This window comes from Vespula pensylvanica, chromosome 3, assembly GCF_014466175.1.
Source record: "Vespula pensylvanica isolate Volc-1 chromosome 3, ASM1446617v1, whole genome shotgun sequence".
Lineage (NCBI taxonomy): Eukaryota > Metazoa > Arthropoda > Insecta > Hymenoptera > Vespidae > Vespula > Vespula pensylvanica.
In genome coordinates, this window is record NC_057687.1 from 12,186,350 (window position 1) to 12,196,685 (window position 10,336).

Consider the following 10,336-nt stretch of genomic DNA (forward strand, 5'->3'; position numbering starts at 1 on the left):
CACCACCACCACCACCACCACCACCACCACCACCACCACCACCACCACTACCACACCATCAACATCACTATCACCATTGCCATCACTACCACCAGCAAGCGGCAGCAGTAGTCGTCGCGTGTCCCGCTTTACCACCTCCTCTTCTATTTAGCGACCGCTCCGCCGATGCCGCAGTACCGACTACTTGTCGCGGAAGGTGGAAACCTGTGTAACGCAGCTATACATATATAGATTTTCAATTAGTCAAGTGGGCTGACCAGTAGAAAGAAAATTATGTGTTATCTCGAAGAAAGAGGGAATACCTAAAGGTACTTGTCTTTCATCGGCGATCCTCCATGTTATCCAAGTTCAAGAGAAGGAAAGGATCGATCCGCTACGAGAACAAGAACGCGGACGAGGAGGTGGACGAGGACGAGGAAAAACGCGCGCGTTAATGTCCTCGAAAAAGATAGGAGAACGCGAGAAAAGCAAAGCCCATGTTGAAGCTATGAAAAGAGTAAGGATATCGTGAGAGATAGTTCTTTCCTATTTCGTGGAAAAGTCCATGATCGGTTCAACGCCGCGCCGTCCTGGAGAAGGAGAAGCATTCGCGAGAGGATGCTGCGCTACGTGGACTCGTTTCGTACGACCCTACCCTTGAGACTCATTCTTCTCTCCCTATTACATATTTATTCAGGTTCGTTTGCACGTTCATTTTCTCAAACTAGTTAGAACAATCGATCGTTCATCGTAAAAGTACCCTTCCTTTAGATTGTCATACGAATACATAAACATTTTCAACGATCGAATGACGGACGATCATGTCGTCTTTTCGAATCGAATCGAATATATAACTTGCGTTCATACATAGTCTCGTTCTGATTGTGATTGGATAATGCTGAAAATTCTTTCTTCAAGATTGCACATGTCTACATACGTATAAAAACCTCGCACTATACGTATAAGAATCATCACGAATAAAAAAATACGATGCTGCAAGAATTTATTATTTTCCGTGCCATTTTTCTGTCATCTACGATAAGAGAGAACGACATATGAAAAGTATTATAGATAATGTCATTTAAAGAATACCGAAATTAAAAGCAAAGTTCAATGCATTGTGACAACCAATAGATTTCCAGCGATGGCCCAGTATCTTATATAATACGAAACCGTTCATCAGATGATATCATCTTAACTGCTTAGGAACATTCTAATTGACTTGAATTTCGATAAAATTTTGCCTTGCCTCGTTTATTTGCCCAACCTAAATGAAACGATCCATATCTTACTTCAATATATTGGCAATATTATTGACCATTCAATGTAATTTCACTTCTTCCCGTTGCGTTTATTCCACTGGTCTTTATTTCTTTTTTATTATTTTCTCTTTAGTTAATATTATGATCTTAGAAAAATAGGGGAGGGTGTAAGAGATATTAAAGAGAAAGCAGGTGTGCGTAGGTAAGTAAAGTTACGTATAGAATATTTAGTATGCACGCATGTTCACTTACGTGAGTATCTGTGCATATCAGAAAGCGTTAAAATTTTTCATCGGGCACGTTCGTTACAGATATAACGGCCCTTCGTATGACGACACTACAAATACCGCAACACGTCGTTTTCAACGAAACGATTCGTATGCAGTGCAACTTTAGCCTGGACAACGAGCTGCTGTATTCGGTGAAATGGTACAAAGATGGTCATGAGTTTTATCGATACGTTCCGAAGGACGAGCCGACGGTACAAATTTTTCCCGTCGCCGGCGTAAACGTGAACGTGCGTTACTAACTTTGAGAACATCATTAAACGTTAGACGATAGAGTCGTGCGGGGAGCATCGATACCCATACGACTAATCGCGGGTTCGCGAGTAAACGGGTTGCCGACGTAAAGCTCTTCTTATTGGCTTTCAGACGCATCATTCCACGGAAAGATCCGTCGTCTTGAATAACGTGGATCTCTCCAGTTCCGGGAGGTATCGATGCGAAGTGTCGGCCGAAGCGCCAGCTTTTCAGACCGTTTCCGATCATGCCGACATGACGGTAGTCGGTGAGTTTATTTCTAACCAATTTTATTCTTTTTTGTTCTTTCCTGTTCCCAATTTATCTGATATTCTCTCCTTTTAGTCCTACCGAACGAAGGTCCTCTAATATCGGGTGGTCGATCGAGATATCAGGTCGGCGACGTCGTTCGTCTTAATTGTACATCTGCGCCCTCGAAGCCAGCTGCTCTATTGACGTGGTTCATTAATGGCGAATCCGTAAGTGTCAAACTCTTCCGAAAACATATCCATTCCATCAATTCGAAAAGCGTGCTTTTCAACGACAAAGGAGTATCAAACATCGAATATGCGATCGCATTCGCAGGCCGACGCGCAGTACTTGAAAGGTCCGCATATTACCGCTGTCGACGCGAGAGGATTGGAAACGGCGGTTTTAGGTTTGGAATTTCGAGTTGCCAGTAAACACTTTAAAAGAGGGGACATGAAGCTGAAATGCTTAGCAACGATAGCCGCTGTTTATCTTCAAAGTAACGAGGAAAGTGTTGAAGGGGACGAGCGAATTTTGAAAGCTCCTGTAATGGAGAGTCGCGAAACCAGAGCACAGAGTCATATTCGCAACGACTTGATCAGTGGTAATAAACGTAATGCTCCAATTGCAACAGATATTACTTATCGATAAGCGTTAAGGAAAAAGACGTTAAAAGTCCGATATATGTTTTAGGATGTTCGGTCGAAGCTTCGCTGAAATGGAAAATGCTCCTCTTGAGTATAGGAATCGTTTTTATGCGATAATAAAACAACGTCGTGTGATCCGACGTCAGCGTCGACACGCAGTCCTCGCCGTCAACGCGCGAAGGAGTCGGAAAACATTATATAGCAACGTAAACGACTGCGCCGAGATACATGTGTCATTCCATCGTATCTATCTTATTCAATCTTTAATCCCCGCACATACCCATATATCTATTGATACCATTACATATACAAGTACTTAATAATAACGTGAGTACTTATCTCTCTCTCCGTGCGCGCTTCATTGATAAGTAAAAGTAAGTATTGTACCTATGTACTACGTACTACGTGGTAGGTATTAGGTACGACGTACCTATGTTTTAGGCTCTAAATGTATTTACATGCACGCGTGAACAATGATAAAAAAAAAGAAGTGATCGAGAAAGAAAATCTACGATATATTATCTCGTTCGACATATCTAAAGTAAAAATAATCCGTCTTTTCGTACGGCTGTTAAACGATTGTCCGAACTAAATCGTCGAAACTGTAGGTACTTGTAATATTCTTTCTTTTCGTACCAATTGTTTTTCTCCCATGAATCATACTCCTTTGCGCTAATGGTGCGATGCAAAAAAAGAGAAAAAGCAATACTTGAGCAACGGCATAAGCAACAGCTAGCATCGAGAACATTCTTTCATTTCTCTCGAGTAAGAAACACATAGAAATGCCAACGCAACAAGATGATACAGCAAAGATAGATCGATTGAAATTCGTCTTAATGATTCATTTGACGAACGTATTACGCGCATACTTACTCTATAATACTACCTGTATCGTACGATCGGTTAACATCTTTCATAATATTTTCTATACGTATCACGATATACATATCATTCATTTCTCATTCTGATAATTAAAACAAAGAATTGTACTTACGTAATGTGTAATGTAAGTACATAATATGTACGCGAGTAAGTAATGAGAGATAACGGAAATATGATATTTGTGTGATGTTGTATTGTTTGTTAAAATAAAATAGAAGCGAAATTGTAGGTCGATTCCGACGTTACGTCGAATATAAAATGTTTTTGCAATATTATCTTTCTAAGATCTTGGAAAGTAAAATTCTTGTTTAAGAGTCATCGCGATATAGTCACGATGATCATCGCGGCATCGTTCGAAAAGATAGTGGAATCGATGTACGATATTGCGTATCGAACTAATTCTGCTTCCTTCTCGTACGAAGCAGTTCGTTAATGTCCCTATATATGTCTTACTATATAAGTCTTTACGTGCTTGTAAATATGTAAATACTTTTCATCGTTATTAAAAATTATTCATTATTATAATACTTGTTCCGTGCATCTATAGTTTCTACGATTTGTCCATTCGTATCGACGGTGCATATTTTCGTTGAAATATCGTACAGGATATATATATATATATATATTTGCACGTTCGAAATAACGATTCAAAGGATTCATTTGATAACGCGTGATCTAGAAAAGAAAGATTAAAGAAGTAGTGATTAATGTTATTCGTATCTTCGATTTTTTGTACATATTATCTTCATTTCATTTGAATTTCACACAATGATAGCGCACATACGAACGGTTAAATCGTTCACTTTTATGACCTCTAGTTAATCGTGCAAGGCGCAATTGGTCACCGTGAAAGAAAAAAAAGAATATCTTTTATCAATGGATCCAATTCTCTTTGCTATTAATTTCATCATAAGCGCCATCTGCGCTATTTCACAAGAACATTTCGATCAACCTCGACTACGCTAATCTTTTTCATCATCGTCTCCCAAGTGTTTTCATTAAGAAGCAAAAAAAAATACAAGATATATTGAAATAAGATAGAGATTAACAAAACTAATTTTATTTTATAATAAATATTTGTTGTAAGTAGTACAAAAATTTAGTTGAACTTCCGAAATTTCAAGAGCAGGATGCTGTTATATACGATACTGTTCCTCTTTTCATTGGTTACGTTACTAATCATAGTTTATCTATGAGTATATAAAATTTATAGTTCGAATAAATATTTACACATTTTGTTTGAATTACGCATATAACTTTATTTAATTCTCTCCTTTTAAATGCTTTTTTTTTCAATGTGCGTTATGTATGCCTTTCGTTCAGAATTCGAAATAAATATAAGAAAATATAGAAAAACAAGTAAATGACAAAGGAATTGGATTAATGTTTACAGAATAATAAAATAAATAAAAACATATCTAATTTTATTATACCCAATACTCTCATCTTTCATATTTACATACATATATCTATACATTTATATAAGTAACCTACGTATAAAAGACGCGCGTGCGCGCATATATGCATTAATTGTACGAAAAATGTCAGATGTCAGATTCAACAAAGTTCGATAGGTTAGAAGATTGTACGTACTATTAGCGAGCATCGACATAAAGAGAGAGAAAGAGAGAGAGAGAGAGAGAGGAAAGAGATGAAGTGTGTAAATAAAATATACTCGCTTTATTTCTAGTGATTAGAGTACAACCGTATGACTCTTGCAATTACTATAGGTGAATCGTAATAGTAACACAAACTAATAAAGTGCAAAATACGATGGCAGAAAATTTAGCTAAAGTTTTTGCAGCAGAAGATTTTAATGCGGAAAAATGTAAGGAACATAATTTTAATGTATCAATATTTTTAATGTATCTTTATCTATCTTAACCTTATACTGGCAAAGATATTATCTCGTATTGAAGGATACGTTATGTCGTTCTAAAGAAAATAAGTGTTTATTTTGTTTTACAATTATTTGTTATCTTATCGTGCATTTAATAGCAATGCATATTTGACACAAATTTGATCAAGTACTATCTTTTTAGTTGTTAAGGATCTAAGTGCACAATGCGTTGGTGCGGATGAACTTCGACAGCAACGTGCGAAGATTCAAGAACTTGCAAATAATACATCTGCTTTGTTAAAGCGCAATGTTTATCAAAATTATATGCAATTTATAGAAACAGCTAAAGAAATTTCTCATTTAGAAAGTGAAATGTATCAGTTATCGCAATTGTTAAGCGAACAGCGTTCTTTACTAAGTACACTTGGCACTACCAGAACTACTGGCCTTATGTTTGAAGATTTATCAGAATCCCAACAAGACAATAATAATGATAATATTACTAAGGAGCAAGAGCAAAAACAAAAGCTGATTCAATTACTTGAAAATGTAGAAGGTGCAATGGTTAGTTATAAATTTATTTAACAAACGATATAAATAATACAAAATGAATATAATGATATTTTCATTTGCTACAGAATTTGGCAGAAATTGCTGGTCGTGTTTGCTTGCACGAAGGTTCTCTTCTAGAGTTAGATCCAGTTGATGGGATGCCATTAAAAAGAATTCATGCTTATTTATTCAACGACGTATTAATGATAGCCTCTTGGTTAGCTAACGGTGGCAGAAGAGGTCCACCCAGATACAAGATGCAAGCTGTCTATAATTTACAAAGTTTAGCTGTTGTTAATATTAGAGATCTGGGTACTGTGAAGTTGGCATTTAAACTTCTTGCGTTTCCAGATACCAGGGTATTTCAGTGTGCAACCGCAACAAGTAAAGTTAGTGTAATACAAGAATCATATTTATCAACTATACGAAATGACTTAAGGGAGATTATCGGTTGCAGAAGGAATGGTTGGACAAATGCGAACAAGCAAAGAGAGCCAAGTTGGCACAAGAGAATGGAAATAATGATGCAGATAAGAATAAACTTTCCAAGGAAAAACAAACCATACCGTCACGCTCGATGTCTTTGGAATCAAACACATTAGGTTAGTTTTTATTATGCCGCAAGAGATAAGTGAGAAATGTGTGCGCAACTGTCTGTTTGTATTAATTTATTTTATATCAAACATATGATAATATATATGCCCGTTTATCTGCGAGTTTGTAGGTATGGACGATGATGAGGAATTGGAATATCATGAGCCACCACCTGAATGGGTATTAGAAGTAGCAGAGGATTTAGACTCTTGCATAGCACAACGCCACTTTGAAGATGCTTATAGTCTTTTAGAAAGAGCTAGAACATATTTAAAAGATACGACAATGACACCTCTTTTGTTGGAAATTCAAGCAAAAGTTAACGAGAGAGGACGTGCTCTGATCGATGTTTTAATCAAAGAACTTGAATTGAGCTCAGAGTCAAAATCGCTACAAGGTGGTGGTTTACGAAGCGCACGACGTATAGTTAGACTTTTAATACAATTAAATCGAAGTGCTCAAGGATGTAAATTGTACTTAAGATTATGTAGTGCTATGCTGAAAGCACGAGTTAAAAGGGTAAAGAGAGAAGGTGCCACTGTGCCTTACATACGACAACTTAGTGCAATTGCTTTCAGTAATATAGCAGAAATGGCAAAAGAATTTTTGAAACTTTTTCCACAGTCTACAAATTGTACTTCTGGTAAGAGTTACAATATGTCGCATGTATAATTCTTATGTAATATCGATCTCGTTGATTAATTTTCCTTTTCCTATATCAGGCTTAGTGGTTTGGTGCAGTCAAGAAATAAAATACTTGACATCGCACTTAACCAATTTACTTTTCATCCCGCAAGTATCATTAAGCATTTTAGCCGAATGTATCGTCGCTGTTAGAAGTCATTGTGACCAGGTATATAAAAATCGTATTATTTTCTTACAGTAAAACAAATTAGTAGATTTGCCAATTACAATACGCTCACTTTATTATCTTGTATAATTTTATAGCTAACACAACTAGGCATGGATTTTCGTTATCAATTAGATGGTCAACTCAGATCCCCTTTGTCTAAAGTTATACAAGACACTAGTGAAAATTACATCGATACCGTTACGAAGGCCCAAACTCCAGAGGACACATGGAACCCCACTAATCTTCAAAGTAGTCAAAATCTTCAAAATTTATTATTGGAATTAGATAATCTTGGTATCGGCATACCAAAAGCTTATTTGACGAATGATTTTTGGATCGCATTAACCAATAATACACTAGCATTTTCAAAATTATACGTTAGTTTTCTCGAGGATTGTCTAAGCATTGCAACCCCGGAACTTATGCAGACAATCGATACTGCTCTTTTGTCATTGATGCGAACACAAGTACAACATTTAATAACATCTCTTAACAATCCAAAATTAAAACAAGAGGTAATGTGACACTTGTTAAATGCACAGATTGGTTTCACCTTAACATCATTTTATTATTCTATATTTCAGAAACGAATGGTACAAGATAACGCGGCTTATGTCAGAGATGTAGTAATCAACAGAGGTCTGGAATTATACAAAAGTGTAACAAATCGGAAGTTTACCAAACTTTTAGTACTCAAAGAACAAATTGTGCTTGAGCCAATCTCTCCGATGAAGCCTAAAGCTGCACCCAGGACTTCGGTACCTAAATACTCATCCACGGAATACATTTAAATGATACAACGTCATTGAAAACATAATCAATTAATGCAATGTCAAAAGATATTTTCATACAAGTGAAAGACTGTTAATACTGTATATATATATGTGTGTGTGTGTGTGTGTGTTGGGTACGCGCGCGTGTGTGTGTGTGTGTGTATCACATCCTAATTATAAAAATTCAATATATTCGAATTTAGAGAGTATACGTAGCACTGCCTATTCATATCTAATATATAGACAGTTATTTATGAAAAATATTTTGTTAAATTAATAATCCTCTATACCTATATTTAAAAAAAATGTATGCGTTTTATTTAAATTTTAATCCGACAAACGTTTAATGTATAAGGTATACATATTATGGTCTCTGTGACAACCGTCAATCAATCAAATATTTACAGCAGGAATAAGAGAACACGGTTAAAATTATGTAAATTTGAACAATATAATTATAACTACTTTACGTTCTCACTTCTTTTTATCATTAGGTGCAGTATTACTTGTTTCTAATTTTCTTCTCTTTGCGCGTATGTCCGCTAATGTTTGTTCTATACTTCGTTGATCCTTTTTATTCTCGCTAGGTACTAGAAAGAATATATTATTGCAAGATGCCCAGGTTTGGGGCCTATCGAAATCAACGCGATATGTTAATGCTACTTACCACAACCGTAACTGCTATTAGCTTCCGTTTTTCTAGCAGCTTCCAAGGCTGCTTCTTTTCCAATTATATGCTGATATTTATCCTTATAATAACTATTTGGAACAAAATTCTCTTTTCGTTTTTTCGTGTTTAATGCCTCTTCTTCCTCTTTTGCTTGTCTTTGTCTTTCTTCTTGTATCCTTTTTGCTACTTCTTCGTTCCATTCTTCACCTTTCCGAAGAGTATTTAATTGATCTTCGGAAGGAGTATGTTCCCTTTTGAAGATCATAATGTAACGGTCAACACCTTCTTCTCCAAACGAATATGCCCAAACATTTGCAACTTCGGCAACATCATGTCTAATAAAGTTGGATATGAAATCAATTAAAATATAAAGATGTATTTGTTTCAATGCAATTTGTTTATATACATTATACTTCTATGAATCTGATCCATTGCAGGAAATTTATACTCTTTTGCGTTGTCGTCTTGAAGAAACTTATTCATTTTCTCTTCTACCTACAAATTAAACAACTTTAGAGCAATAATATAGTAAAATTACATTAGTGAAATTATATTAGTGATTGCACCGTTTTTACCCTTTTTCTAAAAATCTTCAATCTTTCGGATTCTGCTTTCTGATGCTTCTGATATTCCTCTTGTTGTTCTGTGCAATATGAAATGATTAAATGACACACACAAATCACTTTATCACACATGCAAAGCAAAAGCTTAGGTTACATTTCTTAACTGACTTTTCATTAGTGCCTTTTGTCTGTTATTCACTGTAGGTGGCTTTTCCATAGAGTTCAGAATAGATCCTAACAAATCCATCGTTCATAGAGACCCTAGGATTTTTCTTATTTGACTAAATAACATTAAACAACGAAGACACGAAATATTTCTTGACACTAAGGCAATTGAATACCAAACAAAAAATAAGCACCTCGTTACATGTCTCTGTTTTTCATGCCTATACTTCAATAATATATACGTATGAACATAGGAGCGCTGGTATCGCGACACATCTATTTTTGGCGGCACCGTATAAGTTGGTCAGTTGATTTGATTGTGTTTAATCGTCAATATCTATTTATAAATTCTATTAAGGTCTAACGCATTAAACATTTCATTATTATGATTTTCGCGCGTGAATATTCACTAGTTGTGAATTCGTTTAAAAAATATTCGCGAAAATAAAATCGATGTCTTCTATGGACGCTTTCTATTTCCAATTATCTTGTCTTATTTTTGGCGGTATCGGTACTTCTTTCACTTTTTAACGATCTATCAATTAATAATTTGCCATTAATTATACTTCATATATCGTATTTCGTATTACATTTGATTTTCGAATACACACGCCCATACACACACAAACACACATCTATGCATATTTTTTATATGCTTATCTCCTGTACACACACGCAATTAATTTTATGTCCTACTAATCAATGTCACACTTTTTAGGCTTCCAAAAGTTGTACGTGCTGGAAAAGAACGGCAAACGGATAGAGAAAACAATTATATATAGATAT

The 10,336-nt window shown here is 35.6% G+C and overlaps 3 protein-coding genes across 5 annotated transcripts; 2 read left to right on the top strand and 1 right to left on the bottom strand.

Moving 5' to 3' along the window:
• Positions 1–49: 49 nt before the first annotated feature.
• Positions 50–4,067, top strand: LOC122627849 (cell adhesion molecule 2-like). 3 transcript variants are annotated; one of them, XM_043809447.1, is made up of 7 exons: positions 50–676; positions 1,393–1,443; positions 1,553–1,758; positions 1,895–2,030; positions 2,108–2,241; positions 2,348–2,624; positions 2,705–4,067. In XM_043809447.1, exons 3-7 carry the CDS (start codon positions 1,570–1,572, stop codon positions 2,773–2,775), a joined length of 807 nt encoding a protein of 268 aa, XP_043665382.1. In that variant the 5' UTR covers positions 50–676; positions 1,393–1,443; positions 1,553–1,569; the 3' UTR covers positions 2,776–4,067. The 3 variants fall into 3 exon arrangements, with proteins under 3 accessions (XP_043665382.1, XP_043665380.1, XP_043665381.1); XM_043809445.1 differs by lacking the exon at positions 1,393–1,443 and having other exon boundaries at positions 51–676; XM_043809446.1 differs by lacking the exon at positions 1,393–1,443 and having other exon boundaries at positions 66–676; positions 2,348–2,615.
• A 1,088-nt stretch (positions 4,068–5,155) lies between these two features.
• LOC122627808 (exocyst complex component 8) lies at positions 5,156–8,621 on the top strand. The gene is made up of 8 exons (XM_043809364.1): positions 5,156–5,368; positions 5,583–5,944; positions 6,019–6,321; positions 6,390–6,534; positions 6,657–7,169; positions 7,249–7,379; positions 7,475–7,894; positions 7,964–8,621. The coding sequence occupies exons 1-8, from the start codon at positions 5,314–5,316 to the stop codon at positions 8,168–8,170; spliced, it is 2,136 nt and encodes a 711-aa protein (XP_043665299.1). The 5' UTR covers positions 5,156–5,313; the 3' UTR covers positions 8,171–8,621.
• Positions 7,927–9,790, bottom strand: LOC122627858 (sperm-associated antigen 7 homolog). Its single transcript, XM_043809463.1, has 5 exons — positions 9,554–9,790; positions 9,398–9,465; positions 9,229–9,317; positions 8,820–9,157; positions 7,927–8,742 (listed from the first exon to the last, which is right to left on the bottom strand). The coding sequence occupies exons 1-5, from the start codon at positions 9,630–9,632 to the stop codon at positions 8,627–8,629; spliced, it is 690 nt and encodes a 229-aa protein (XP_043665398.1). The 5' UTR covers positions 9,633–9,790; the 3' UTR covers positions 7,927–8,626.
• Positions 9,791–10,336: the final 546 nt, after the last annotated feature.